We start from the raw sequence: 15,611 nt of genomic DNA, 5'->3' as shown, positions 1-15,611 counted from the left end.
TTTTTAATTCCCAAGAAAGTCTCATGTTTGTCATCTTTTTCTTGTAAAAATACCAGATATGACACAACCCTGAGATCCACCACTGACCACTTGATTGCAGAAAGATGTTGCAGTGAAAGCAAACCACCTCTTCGCCAGAGAAATTACATTGACATCTGAGCCATACTGTGCTCACTGAAGTCTGCAGAAAAGACTGCCTGAGAGGTGACAGTCTGAAGAGAGTCACTAGAGCAAAAAGGCTTTCTCATCCTGCTTCTTAAAAGAACGTTGAGGTTCTTCATACTAGGTGTGTCCTTGTCAGAGTGTCCTCCTTCTTCTTGTAACAAATGTCTCTAATATCACCACCATTGTCCTGTGCAACCACATTTAAACACTTCAGGTTTTATTTAGTCTGGCTCTTGTTCTTAAGTCAGTTTACTGTAATTTCCAGACTACTGAGCAATTTAAAAAAGAAAAAAAGAAAGGTCGGAGTTACATGATGCACCTGAACGCATCACCCATGTGTCGCTGGCATGAAGCTCGTTAACCCGTAAAAGTCCATAAATTAGCCCCATCATGATTAAAGCCACAGGGTTCAAAGTGTGTCAAAAAAGTAGCAGCTTATAGTCCAGAAATTACGGTATTTAAAAACCTGAATAAGTCTAAATAATACCATACTCTATCCTGCTGGGATCACTACCTTACCGTGGTGGAATAGTTTGTCTCTCATCTCAGCTGGACTGTTATACACCTGGTAGGGCGGCCCGTGCTGGACAGGTCGAAGGGTAGAGACCCGACGAAGAGTGGTCCTCTGGTCTTCCAGCTTGGGGGTTGGGCAGTGGGCTAATAACCCGCTCCTATAAAACTTGTGTTTTACAGAAACTGAAACCAGCTTTGCCTCCGCAGCCTTCTGTGGCGAACCCTTAGGTACAGGATGTTAAAAAATAAGAACTTCTTGTTTGATGAAAAGTTAAAAGTCTTATTAGCCCAAAAAGTTACGTTTATTCAACAAGAAGTGTAGTAAAAAAAAAAAAACTTTTAATATAATATACTTTTACACATTTGTTCTGTGTGATTATTCTTGCTTGTGTGTTCTTCAATCAACTCGTGTCTTAATGGATTTTTAAATTTTTTTCGGTGATCCGTGCGTTTAAACACAGTGATGTCTTGCGATGTTGTTCCTACCAGACTTGAATAGAAATCAGTCAAGCAAAATGTGGCTCAGGGAAATATTTGGTGTGGTGTATTTCTGTCAGAACCTCTGCAGCAACGTGGAAAGAAAATATGTTTACCGGTTGAGGTTCGACAAAGGACTGAGGAGAAATGAGAAGCTTTGAGAGCAACGAGGCTCTCCGCCTTCACTTCAGCGCTTCGAGAGACAAAGTGAAGTCTGAGCATTGTGTATCGAGGGTCCTCTCCGGTTGCAGGGGTGATAGGAGAGAAGAGACGGGAGAGGATGAGTGAAGGAGTGCACAGATACAAGATAGGGCAGACGAGGATGTGTGCCCTCAGTCAATTGAAAAGCTGTCAGGGTGCAGGTGCATACAAGCTACAAGCTGCAGATAAGAGGCAACCCTTTCTCTCTAGCTGTTTTTGCTCCTCACCTCTACACCCCCCCCACCCCCCCTCTTTCTCCCCCACTCTTGTTATCATCTCCCTGCTACACCACCGCACCGGTATTAATCAAACCGGTACTGGTAAAGCAGCCTGTTCACGAATTCTGACCCTCTAACATGCCAAATGCCATGTCCTGCTTCAGTAGATAAGGATGGGCCTGTTTACCTCACCATCTCTCAGCGTCTTGAAGCTATAATATGGAACTTTTCTACACTAAAAACCCCAAATCTGAGGTAATTATTGTTACCTGTCTACCTCCATTATCATAAATATTTTCAGCTTTGTTTAAAACGGACAAGTCAGTCTTGACAGCTTCAGTGGTTTGTTTTGGGAGCTCGTTCCCATGTTGTCAGCCTAATTATATTTTTGGTTACACTTTGTGGAATACATCTCAGATAAATGATAACACTAACGCATCATGGCGTTTTATACTAATATGTATTAGTGAACTTTGTTGTGACCCGAATATCTAGTTTAAGTGGTTTGATAATTAACAGTGATAGCCTCGAGTTACAAACTGAACAATGCTCTCAATTAAAACAAAAATCAAGAACTGGAATCTTTTTATAAACTTATGAATTTGTTAAAAAAAATATATATAATAAATGTAATGAGAATAACAGTAAGCAATCCATTCTGAAAAGCCTTTTGTGATAGCTGTATTTTTTTTCTGTGACTCATCAGTTTTCTCTCCACAGTTGACTTTCCCTTCTTGTTAGGTCTGTTACATCAGGGTCAAACATTTGACAAGCCAGTCACAAGAATCGAAGCAGGAAAGCAGAAAATACCCATATTTGAAGAGAAAGCACTCTTTTCAAAAAGTTTTATTGTTGCATCCTTCGATACTTGTGTTCATATTTCGGGAGTCAACGTGGACAAAAGTGAAATATATACCTGTAAAGTGTACCTGAGTACAGCAGCAAAGTATTTATACCTGCGTTACTTCCCACCACTTGGAATAATGCAGTCAGCACTGTAACTCACAAAGCCACACACCGTCCGGATCCTGCAGAGTCAATTTTCTCACGTAATGGCAGATTTTCCTTCATTTTCCTTCCTCGGACGCATCTTCCCTGTAAGATGCTAACAAGATTTTTTAATTACTGGTCTAAAACACAGTACAGATACCGGCACTTTGTAGTTGGCAGGACAGAAATAAAATAGCGCAGAGGACAAACAATGCTTCACATGTATAGCCAAAGCCATTAAGAAAAACACAAAAACATCACTCTTAACTCCGAGGGAGGCATGGTGTAGAGGCGATAAAAGCATCTTCCTTATCAGTCTCGTAGCTTTGCCAGAGGCTTTTGTAGTTGCTGGTGTGTTTTGTGTCTTTCCCGTTTTCCAATTTCTCGCCTTTCATTTCTCTGCCTCTCTTTGTCTTGGTAAGCCGCGTGGTCCACAAGTCTGAGGCCTCCGCGTTCCCGCACGCCTCCGCCTTTGGGCTGCCGGAGATTAAAAATAATGGGCAGCGCCATTAATTAAGCAACTAATCTCGCTGTTTATGTTTTGTCATATTTACCAACTCGCAGATGCATGCAAAAACTTACAAAAAAAAAAAAGACTCCTTCCACACATGGCGAAAACCACATGGCTCCAGAAGCTATCCTGAATGAGGATTTAACAAAAAGAAGAAGAAAAAAAACCTTTCCCACAACTCTTCCTCTACCCGTGATGTTTCCTCTATTTTTATTTATTTTTGTAAGCTCTCAGTTAATATTGTTGATTTAAGACCTCACCTTCAATTTGGTGGAGCATGTGGACAGAGCTTTAGCTTCCGCTGCAGCCGAACCAATTTTCTGCTTCAAGCGCCTTTAATAAACCACGTAGCACTATCGGGAGGCTTTGGCTTCCCTGATGAAGGCCATTTATTTCCAAATTAAAGGGGAGTTCCTTATCTTGCGTGGCCCTCAAACGGAGGGGGAGATAAAGATGGCGCGCTTCTACGGTTGTACCCTCTGTGTCGTTAATGTGCCAAGAGAAGAACGGGAGGAGGGGGAGGGGAGTGAAAGAGTTGGAGGAATACGAAAAGAGGGAGGAAGCGATTTCAAGAGCAAGATAAAGCGTCGTACGATGCGTGAGGTGGAGCAATCTGATAGGCAGTTATCCTTTTCATCGTCAGTGAATGCGTCGTCCAGTCGCTTTCATCGTTTTATCTCCTTTGCTTTCCTTTGTGTTTTACACTTCTTCTCTCTTCCCTCTGTTCATTTCCCTCCATAACCTCCGTCACCCGCACCCGGGAGAACTCTGTGGTTACATCCATGATACTATTCGCCAAAGTGTGCCTCTGTGCCGGTTTCGCCGTAAATGAAACGACGGGGTCAACCCATCTCTTTCGCCAGTCAAAGCTTGTAATTCGGCTTTCAATTAAACCTGGAGAAACCTCACGGAGAAACGTGCCGGAGTAGTGAACGCGCGCCGCTCGGTGTTTACGGTGTGCTACAAACGTGTGAGTGAGCGTCCGTGCCTGCGTGGGCGCACGCGAAACTCGCCCGTTTCCGCTTCAATCAATCAGAATCTATCACGGCGAGGCGCCGAGGCAAGCCAGCCTGTCATAGTTACCAATCACACAGACAGACAGGCGCAAGACAAATTATAACACAGCCCACATATCAAATTAAGCACGGCTAATTCAATCTCTCGAAGCACACTTTTCTGCTGGATTTGATCAGAATGATCCTACCCACTCAATTAGCTGTGATCTCGCGCTAATTGCGTGATCCGTGATGAAGCACGTCGCGCGCGGCCCACAGGTTGTTAAACAAGTTGGGTGGGCGAGAGCAGATGTGAATTGTTTTTCATCTCTGTTTCGCTTTCTTATAATCAGATCTCATCATACTCATTTCATTTTCTTTTTTCTTTTTTTTTTTTTTTGCCTTTGTTCTTCAAGACACAAAATCCCGAGAAAAAAAAGTTACAGGCTGCTTTATTATGTTCACTATATATGCCGTGTCGTGCCTATAATTTACATTTGAATCGACTTTTAGATATGATACACTGTCACTAACAGTCTTAGCCCTAACTCTAACCATAGTGCCAAGTTTTTTTGTTTAGAGAATCATTTTTTTCGCCAACAGTTTTTCCACCATATATTCTAACTGTAATGTAAACAATTCAGATAAAAACTACCTATATGATAAGCTGTCAAACCAGTCACATCAAGTGTTATAGGTAAGACACGCTCAAGCTATATACTATATACAGGTTCACAGATAATTAAAAAGCCTAAGCAAATTCTATGGATTCTTCAAAGATGTATATTTTAATTTGAAGTATACCATTCATCAAAGGTTTACTACTTGGTGTGCATGACAGTTCATCGCTGCTTTATTGGACAGTAAAAACCCAAATATGCTCCTATAGTGCATGTGAACTTGTACATGCATTCCCAAAAGTAGTGGTAGTAGTACTGTCACGCTCCCATCCGTCTCTTTTGTGGGTGTGGTTGTTTATCATTGTATTCAGTAGAGGGCAGTGCGGGATAACTTTGGAAAAACTGCAAAAAAAAAAAAGTATTTGTGTCCTTATTAGTATTTAGGATTTAGTCTGTATTGATGCTTTGCCTTAAGTTGTCCACTTTGTGTGTGAAAACTTTACACATCTATACTGCACAACAGTGCCCCCACAGATCATCAGTGGTCTCACTCTGCATGCTACACATTCATAAGCTTTCTGGAAACGTAGCCAATTCCACACGTAATGTACGTATCAGATTGTGTGTTTTGCACCAAGCATATTCCAAAGTAAAAGAGAGAGCGCCATAAAATGCTGTGTCCATATATAAATATATGTGATTGACAACTTTTGTACCGCTGCCACATGTAATTTCAGGTTTTTACACATCCTTAATACTGGTTTTCTAATTCCAGAACGACACTTTTTTTTTCTGTTGTTTTTTTGTTGTTGTTGTTTTACAAGCACAATAATTCCATCTTTCTGTGTCCTCGTACGTTGCAGAGCTCGTAACACGGAGCCACTGTGTTCCGGCCTGCAGGCCCAGATTCTGTCCTGCTACAAGACCAGCGGAGACCGGAGCCTGGGCTGTTCGGACCTGGCCAGAGAATACATGCAGTGCATCAACGCTGCAAAGAAGGTGAACACTTTCATTCGGTACAGGACGCTCGAATTATGACGCCTGCCTTCATACTTTAATAACAACTTTGTTTTAAAAGTGTTCGCGACAACAACAATAACCTATTTCACATGGCCTCACGAAGGATGTTTGGGACATGACAATTCAGTCTGAGTGGCGGCTTTTGAAGTTTTCAGCAGAGAGACATTTATTTTGTGTGTGTGTGTGTGTGTTTTTTTTTTTTTTTACAACAGCTCTGTCTGATGTAAAACAAAGCAATTCCTCATCTTCTCCGCATGTTCTCCAGATTATTCAGAAGCAGATCGGAGCCAAAAGAGAGAGGAGAAGAACTCAGATTGATAGGATTCGGAGTGCTGTCACTTCAGGTTTTTTTTTACACGCAGAAAGCTTGTCATTAAAAACAGCTTTCAGAGTGAATATCTGATGTAAAAACGCTGAAATCCCAGTTCCCCAACAAGTTTCATACCCATATTTCTTTTCTAACAATACTGAAAATGACACCTTTTGAAAAACAAAGATGCTTTTTTTTGTGTTTTTTTTTTTCGTTTCTTTTTACAGGCTGCTACGAAATGAGTCCTCATTCGGGACTTCACCTTGTCACTGTGCTAATTTTAGGTCGTTTGCAGGCACAATATTGTTTAGAAGTGAAGGAGAAGAAGTAGAGCTGGAAAAGTCAGCTTAAAGACAGCTATGTTTCCCCACACACCATTAATGACATTATTTCATGTTTTAAATACTCATTAACTCACATTTATACATATGTATGTCATCATCATAATTGTGGGGATGGAATTAAAAGATTTATTTAAGTTTTTTATTTAGGATTTAAGTTTATTATACCCATTGGTTTTTTTTGTAAGTTATCCACCTCAAATCCTAATCTTTTAACGTCACAGCGAAGAGGAGGACATGCTGTGGTATGAATCATATGTTTCCTGATCATCCTATATTATTTAATTTCAACCTTGTGGTAGTTTATCAAGAATGACGTATTTCAGAATTCATCACATTGTGTGTATAAACAGCATAACAAAGGAGGTATAAACAAGGGAGAGCTGATTACCAGCCAGCTTCAATGGTGGAAAAGCTTTCAGCAAACGAATTGTTTACACAAAGACTTCACTGGAGAATGAAAATTTAGAAAAATTTGACCCCGTTTACACAACAATGTTTCAAGTGGAAGTGCATTTTCGCAGTTTCATTTCAGAAAAGTTTCGTGTTTACGTGGGAACATTTTTAAAACGATTCATGGCAACGGCAGAATCGCTGAAACAGTGGCGAGTACACAGACAGTTGTATTGACCGACAACAAAGTTGCATTGTTATGGCGGGTCAAAACGTTGCGTTTTCCGTGGCTCCGAGCATCATTGTCATATAAATGGACTCCCAAAACACAACGAAAGTTTTCCGTTTTTGCTTAAAAACGTTGTGTAAATGGGCCTTAGTGAGATGATATACCCTGTTTTGAATGGCAAGCAGTATCCTGAGTAGCACTACCATTGCATCCTCTGCCTGAAGCCTTCCTCTGGACATGTTTCTTGTCTTTGCGTAGGCATCCTGAGTTAGAAAGTCTTCTTCAGCATCTTCTTGGAATCCCAGAAATCCACACCAGAGCTGTGACCTTTACACTCTCGCTTGTGCTCGACTGGACTCACCATTGTAACACAAGCCAAAGATGAGGTCCTGTGTGCATCACTGCAGCAGCTACAAATCTGCAGGAAAAGAGGAGGAGGAGAAGCTGGAGGACAAAGTAGTGGAAGCCCACACTTCCAAAGTTTGTGCAGCAGAGTGTATATAGCTGCTCATCATGCCCCCGTGTTGCTCTGGCTCATGCTGGTCTCTGCTCAGGAGTGCCGAGGCTTCTCCTGGAATACAGCAATGCAACGTGTGATAATCAGCTCGCCGAGCTTGGATTCCTCTGCTGTGGCGTCAACACGTGTAGAGCTGCATGTGTTTGAACCTTCACGTTTCCTCCCATAGCAACAAGCTAACATGCGCACACACACACACACACACACACACACACACACACACACACACACACACACACACACACACACACACACACACACACACACACACACACACACACACACACACACACACACACACACACACACACACACACACACATCGTATATATAACCAGAGCGACGCTCGTGTGTTTATATGTGTATAACAACAAGCAAGTAGTCTTATAAGAATCGACACTGTGTGTGTGAGAGTGAGAGCGAGAAAGTTCCCCCTTTGTATTAGCTGGTGTGAGATAACGAGCAGTGAAAGGAAGACTCTTTGAAGACAGTCTTTAAAAGACTACAGCAGATCATACACAATACGACGTGTGTGTGTGTGTGTGTGTGTGTGTGTGTGTGTGTGTGTGTGTGTGTGTGTGTGTGTGTGTGTGTGTGTGTGTGTGTGTGTGTGTGTGTGTGTGTGTGTGTGTGTGTGTGTGTGTGTGTGTGTGTGTGTGTGTGTGTGTGTGTGTGTGTGTGTGTGTGTGTGTGTCACGTTGCAGCCCGCTTTAACCTACACATCAATGTCTTTCCTCTTGATTGGCCCCCGAGGCATCTGCCTGACTTTCACCCTGTAAATTTGAAAGTTTAAAAAGTTCTTCCTCCGTTTTGTGCCTTTAAAAGCCGTCACAGTTAGTTTTGTTATCACCCGTAACTTTTTTTTTTTTTTTTTGTTCCCTTCCAATGGAGTTCAAGCTTCAGACGTCATGAACTTCAGGAGTGTCATTAACTGTATGGACCAAGGTAACCCGTAGTACCATTTAACTCCACAGTCAAGCAGTAGTACCAGGGTTAGCGAGGCAGTGCGTGTGTTTCAGAAAAGTTGTGTTTTCTCGCCGTTTCCACGGAGACGGAGTCAGAGTCAGAGAGTCTTTGAAAAGCATTTTCAGCGGCTCCGAGCACTGCTGTCGTGTAAACGAACACTCAAAACACACAACAGAGGTTTTCAATTTTCATTTGAAAACGTAAACGGGGCCTTAAAAGTCGACCTCTCCGTTATAGACAGGCTTATCTTAGCTTTACACGGGTTTGTCAAATGTCTGTCCCCTGGCTTCAAAATGAGAGGTTTTGAACCTCTCCCGCAGCGGTGCATTCAGGGCCTGCTTCAGTCACGATGCATTCAGGATTCTTTAAAATACAGCCCAATAAAAACGATGAAATCCAAAATGGTTTTATATATATAAAAAAAGAAATTACCATCACAGGATTTAAAAAAGCATGCACATAAATTAAGCATTAGTGATAAGTGGTGGGATTTCAAGAGAGTTTTATAATAACGGGTACCGGTATATTTAAGTCAAGTTAGCTGATTAGAGACATGAGTGCAACCACGTTTTTCTTTTTTTTCCATATAAACATTAAACTTATTGAAGTGTAAATGAGTCCAGCAAAGTGGAGGAAATATAGGCTGGTGTAATGATTTGACTGCATGTTTATCATATTAAACCTCTCCTACATCTCTTCTATTCAATTCAGTTTTATTTAACTAGAGCCAGTTAGGAATTTTTCAAGTAATTTGGATCTAAATAAAACATAGAGAAACCCAATTATCTCTGCAATCCCACTTCTGTACAGAACAGTGCAAAGACAACTCAGATAGTAAGAAAGGATAGAAATAAAAAATGCTTATTCCCACTCTTCTTTTGAACAGGGTACACTGCAATCTGCTTGATTATTTTCTTCCTATCCTTAGTTTTTCACCGTTATGCACGTCAAATGAAATATTTTACAGTTTTTTTTCCCTGTTCTGTACTTGAAATAAATCAAATTAAAAATATCTCTATATTTGGTCAGTTCCAGCTTTTTCTTGTGAAGCTCATCACTTTCCAAATAAAAACACATTTGACAAAGGACGCGAGTACCATGTGTTTGGATTGTGAAGTTTAGCCAATTTCAAGTTTACATATTTTGTGTGTGTTTTTAAGATACAAATGTAAAAAAGTAGGTCTTAAAATATCCTTTAACTTAACCTTAATGCCCCAATAAAGGGATAAGAAAGGCTGATTACTGATAAAATATGCAGTCAGTCCCACAAAGCAACAGAGGTTACATTTCACTGCATATTTAGTCAAATCAGCTTTGATAAAAACATGAAATAACGGAGGGTCTGCGAAAAGACTTTTCATTCCTGAGCTTTTAACAGAGTGAAAGACTTGATTGGAACCGAGTTTGGGCCTGATCCTGTTTCGTCGTCCCACAGAAGCGACTGTGATGTGTTTTGATCAGTGTCGCAGCGGGTCAGTGGACAGGGCTGCCTATCGCAGACGTCGCCCCGCTGGGCGCCAACCGCCAACTCTCCGTCTTTGTGTGTGTGTGTGTGTGTGCGCGCGCGTGTATGTGTGCGTGTTCACGCGAGTGTGTTTGATGGCAAATGAGGGGAGGATCCCACAGAGAACGGAGGAAGACGGCGCAGACAACTTCCAGTCATTATCCTCTGGGAGAGCCGAGTCTGACGCAGCCACGCACCGCCCAGGGATCCTCCAGTCATTTATCTGCACGCACGCATGCATACCAAAACAATGCGCCCGGTGGGATTCCCAACTCTTCACAAGCGTACAGCAAAAAAGGAGGAGGAGGACACAGTGTTAAAAAAAAAAAAAAAAAAAAGGTATGAAAGACATTTTGAAAAGTCATCTGGACAAACCTCGGCAGATACAAACTCAGAGGGAAAAAGGAGGCATTAGCAGAGAAAACCAGAGGAGAGTTAATTCAGTCTGTTGCTGCGGTGATGCGTGTGCAGCTGCTGCAAAGGAGGTCAACTAAGACCTGTGAAACTTTAAATGCTGTTATTTTCCCGTTAAAACAAAGAGCAGGTGCTGAGGCAGACTCGCACATACACATCCGAAGCCCTGCTGGGGATCACAGGCGTGCACAGGCTTAGACTGACCAAGTTAAAAGCTGCCCGTCGGACTGGAAAGAGCAGGAGGAGATCAGACTGCCGACTCCTCTTCACTTTGAAAAAGTTGCAGCGGAAATTAAACACGCAATAATGGAAATAACTTTTATTTTACATTGATAAGACTTCACAACATTTATTGTTCCAAGGTTCTTCACCAGCGGACCAAATTAGATCACAATAAAAAAATACTGAAATTAAAAATCATGCCAAGCACACACTGAGGACCGTGTTTTCAAGTGAAAATGAAAAACTCTTGTTGCATTTTGAGTGTTCGTTTACCCAACAACGGTGCTTGCAGTCACCAAAACGCACCTTTGTGAAACGCTCCGACTCCGTCTCCGTATAAAAGGAGGAGAACCGCTGCTTTTCGGAAACGCTGCGATTGCACATGCACGAGGGGATGGATAATAGCAACAGTTTTCGGCCTCCAGAGTGTCATGACTCGCAGCGTGTCGCCACGGACAAGGCTCTGAACCCCCAGCAGGTTTAACCCGGAAGGGGTGAGACTAGAACCAAATCAAATGTGCAGATCACATGATCAGCAGGCGGAACACATTGATTGGGTCACTCAGATCCGGCCTCCGGTTTTGGCACAAACAGCATCTTGATTTAAAAACAAATCTTTCATATGAAAATAAAACGTTCACAATGATGTCTTAAATCACTCTCGAGTCATCAGAAGTGTCTCCAACAGTTTGATCACTAAATTATTCTCAGAATCTTTTTTCGCAGCCTACTTTTTTTTTTTTTTTCTTCTGTTGACACGCGTCAATGAATTTCCTTTTTAGCCTCCCGAGTGGGGCACTCACGTCGAGTAAAAATTCCTGCAATTATGTTTTTGAATCGCACGTGCTCATCACAAAGCAAAAAGCGCAGACCATTTCAAGATGGCAGTACCTCCACAACAATAGCCGAAGCAGCAGTAATAGTTGCTTACTTTGTAATGAAAGTGTAATTGGAGCTGGAGGGAACATTGGAAGGAGCTGTGGTTGGAGTCAATGCGACGGAGCCTCCGGTGGAACTGGATGGGGACAGTATAGCGTTTTTTTGTTGTTGTTTTTTTCTCCAAACACTGTTGTGGCTCATAATGGCCGTGCCTGTTGTGCTGGAGCATGTGCCTCGTTTCCACGGTGTGCTTAGTGTGATGGTGCGTTTCCCCGTGGATAGCAGACTAGAAGATAAAGGTGGAAAAGAAAATTGTTTCATCAACTTTTGATAAGTCCATTCTCCACCAAAGACCCTGTTGACAATGCTGATAATAAATCTGTATCTGTTGTCGATCTGAATGCACACTGGCTTTCGCAAAGCCAGTGAATCACAGCAGTATAAAACCTAATATTGATTTCTTTTCTCTTTTTTTTCCTTTTACCTTCAGCTTTATTGTTGATTGAACAGGACTCATGCCGGCACAAAGATCACAGCGGCTCAGTCACTGCTGTTAGATAACAATATAGACAAACTGAGGAAAAACTCAAAAGGAGAGGCCGCGGACAATGAGTCGCACTGGAAAAACAACAACTAAAAAGAATACAATCTGTCGACACACAGGGTTTTAGAGACCGCCAGATAAAGGTGGTAGATGTGAAAGGCCAGTGAGAAATAAACAGAACGAACTAGAAAGGCATTTGGAGGTGGAAAAATGAAGAAAAGAAGAAAAACTGAAAGACGTTGTGAAGTGGAAGATCAGGATTCTTGTAGGCAAGATTAACTAACCCGAGACCGAGACCTTGAAAACTTGGTCTTAAGACCATCTTGAGTGCTACAAGATTAAAAATCGGACCAGATGTTGGTAGCTAGAAGCTTGAGCATTGGTTTTAAATTAAAGTTTTTCATTTGATTATTTTTTTTAATTATTATTTTTGGGGAGTTACAGATCTGCAAGGAGATTACATTTTCCTCAGCTCCACAGGCGATCCACAGCTCAGGCGGAACAATCTGACCACAGGACAACTTTTAGTCTGAATTCCACAAATTGGACTTTTTATAGAACAGTGGCAAGAAAAAGCCATTGTTCAAACAAAGCCAGAAGAATTCCCCTTTGCCACAAGCCATGTTGGAAGCAGCAAACCCTGGACACACCATCCCCATTGTGAAACATGGTGGTGGCAGCATCATGCTGTGGGGCTGCTTTTCTTCCGGACGGACAGGGAGGCAGCGGTACTTTGACACATCACTGTAAATGCGTCGGTTTTCCTGCCAGATGATTGGACGATTCGTTATTTGCATGAATGAGTAGTTGGCTGGTTACAGTATTTTTCAATAACAACATTTAACAAGAAGTCATAAACAAACAGGATTTAACAGAAAAATTCAAAACGGGAAAATAATATTAGCTAAAGCAAGAAAATAAAACTTGATTAAAGGAGGACGGTCATCAGAGGTGGAGGCAGATGATTGTAAGGAGAGTTGACGAGAGGCGGAAAGTATTGGGGTAAGATCCGAGAGAGAAGAAAAGATGGTGAGAGGAAGGTGAAGATGGAGAAAGGAAAGGTGGAGCAGAAAATCATGAAGAAATTAGTAGAGAGAGAGAGACAGAGAGACAGAGAGAGAGAGCGCCTCAGCAGTCAGCACTAATGAAGAAGAATGAGGGGTTTTAGCTGCTTGCTAGACCTGCTGCTGACCACTCACACACACACACACACACACACACACACACACACACACACACACACACACACACACACACACACACACACACACACGCACACAATTTCCCAGCTGCTCACACGTTTTCACTTAAGCATGCACTCCTCAAGTTTTGACACAGAATTTATCAGGCGAGCAAGCGCCCGAGCTCCATTCACCTCATTGCCATGCGTGAATAGATATTACAAAGTGTCTGCTGGCTTTCTATAGACCAGGCCTAATTAACAACCACAGTTTCTCTCAGTTTTTGTATTTGTTCACAGAGAAATCATCTTAGATTAGAAACTCCGGCAAAGGAGTGCCACATCCGGCTTCTAAATTAGTGTAGGTTGCTTCTAATTGGGGCTAAAGTCTCTGCAGTGTTTTCAGATCTCCTTTCAAAACGGCAGAACTTTTCCACAAAGTTGACGTACCGTGGAGCAGACGGTGCTTTTTATTCTCTTCACTCTCGTGTTTGTGCCTCTGTAACTTCTTGCCCACTAGAGAAAACCATATTAAAACCTTGCATCTGGTGGATGTTAAATCCCTGCAAATTGCACAGTCTTTTCAAAAAGGTGACATTCATTTGGAGCACTTTTAGTTTTTTTTCCCTCCCCCATTGACTTCTTCCCTATGTGCAGTTGGTTGTAGATCTATTTGTGCCTCATTAGTTGGGACTGCCTACAGACCAACAAAAGGAAGAAAAAAAAAAAATCTCAAGGAAACCTTGAACTTTCTCCACCGCGGCTTGCGTTTGAATAAAACTTGACAAAGATGCGACAGAACGCAGTGCAGTGTGACGTGACAGTGGTTTGTTGACCAAAAGTTTGACTAGCGGTGTGTTTTTTCCCCCCTCCATCTGTAAATGGAGATCCTGCAATTGTGGGGAGTGAAAACCCTAAATCTTGTCTAATCTTATGTTATATTGTCAGAATTCCTTTGTACCCATTCTTTTTGGCGCATTTCTACTACAAGCCCAGATCGACGGAAGTCAGACTTCAAGGGAATGTAACACCTGGATTCATATGATGGTCAGAATATGCTTATGATCACCTGTTTGGAACATCCATGCACACATTCTGCACTGCTAAAGCAGGAAAAGTAGATTTATGCATGCTCAAACTCTTTATTTTTTACACAAGCTTTACAATCGTTTAAGTACTCTTTTGAGTAGTCTGGTTTTCTGAATTGTAAAACTGGCGTGGATTTGAGCTTCTCAGTTTGAGAACATTCCAGAGATTGTTGGGCACAGCAGCTCCTGTCACCTCCTGAAACTCAACACATTTGGCTCTCTCACTGAGGCGTCTCACGCCGATAGAATGCAACAGGTCTTTCGGTGTAAATACACGGGGGAACGCAATATGGCGTCTTAGGAGCTGAAGGCTCACACATGCATGCAGAGAACAAGAGGCCATAAACATTAACAATGGCGAGAACACAGACATTTGAATGTACAGACGACGAAGTTGGATTGATATTACTGGTGACTCTGAACTACAAAACTACCAAGTCTCAGGAGAATATGGACTGGAAGTCATGACACTCTGGAGGCCGCCATTGTTGTTATTGTCCCTCTATTTAATATGGCCGTAGTGTGCATCCACCATAGGAGTGTTTTCAAAAACGTTTTGTCTTCCACCGTTTGGTGGCAATGAAGTCGGTGTGTTTTCCAAAAAAAATCCCACCTTGTAAATATCGGTTCCTCAACATACGTGTGTGTACCGTCTGCGCCATATATCATCCAATACGACGATCTGTATGGTTCTTGATTCCAACGGTTTTGCATCCCGTGGGTTTTGAACTGAGACCACTTCTGAGTTTGTGCAGTCGATGTATTTTTGCCTGTTTACATGTAAGCTGTAGCTTTTCCCCGTGAACTCGCAATATCTGTACACATAAATAAAACCGAGGTCGTTACCGAAGCATGACCCAGCCAGTCAACAGTCCAGGGGTGATTGTGATTCGCTGATTGTGTCGCAATTACACCAACGGCTGATTGTGAACATGGAAACACGCTGACTTTTAAAGGTGGAGGGTGGTTTGTCCGCGGAAGGTCCGCACACATGTCGCGCTGTTGCCGTATGCAAATGTTTGGCTTTCTAACCGAGTGCGAGCCGTCATGATTTATTTCAAGCATGGCTGATTTTTATGAGCTGAATTTGTACAAGTGTTGACTGCAAACATAATGAAGACTGCTGGTAGCTGGAGAGAGAAGACGGGGGTGGGGGGTGGGGGGGATAACACAAACAAACAGCAAAAGTAAAGTAACAGCAAAGTAATTTAATGGGTTCTGCTACGCTAATGCATGCACTTGGAGTTCTTTGATTGGCCTGTTGCACGTTCGGAAAATTTCAGGCATTTTATCAAGTCCGGCGGAGCATTTTCC

The 15,611-nt window shown here is 42.2% G+C and overlaps 1 protein-coding gene across 2 annotated transcripts in view; it reads left to right on the top strand.

The window, feature by feature from the left end:
• chchd6a (coiled-coil-helix-coiled-coil-helix domain containing 6a) overlaps nt 1-15,611 on the top strand; it is a 91,450-nt gene that overhangs the window by 62,311 nt on the left and 13,528 nt on the right. For both annotated transcript variants that reach the window (XM_080470135.1, XM_080470134.1), the window contains one exon: nt 5,554-5,689. In XM_080470135.1, coding sequence (XP_080326261.1) covers nt 5,554-5,689 — 136 coding nt within the window. The remainder of the gene's footprint in view (nt 1-5,553; nt 5,690-15,611) is intronic.

The sequence above is a fragment of the Lipophrys pholis genome, assembly GCF_963383615.2.
Source record: "Lipophrys pholis genome assembly, chromosome: 8".
NCBI lineage: Eukaryota > Metazoa > Chordata > Actinopteri > Blenniiformes > Blenniidae > Lipophrys > Lipophrys pholis.
Note: the sequence above shows the minus strand (reverse complement) of the source record. Positions and strands in the feature narration are given on the sequence as shown.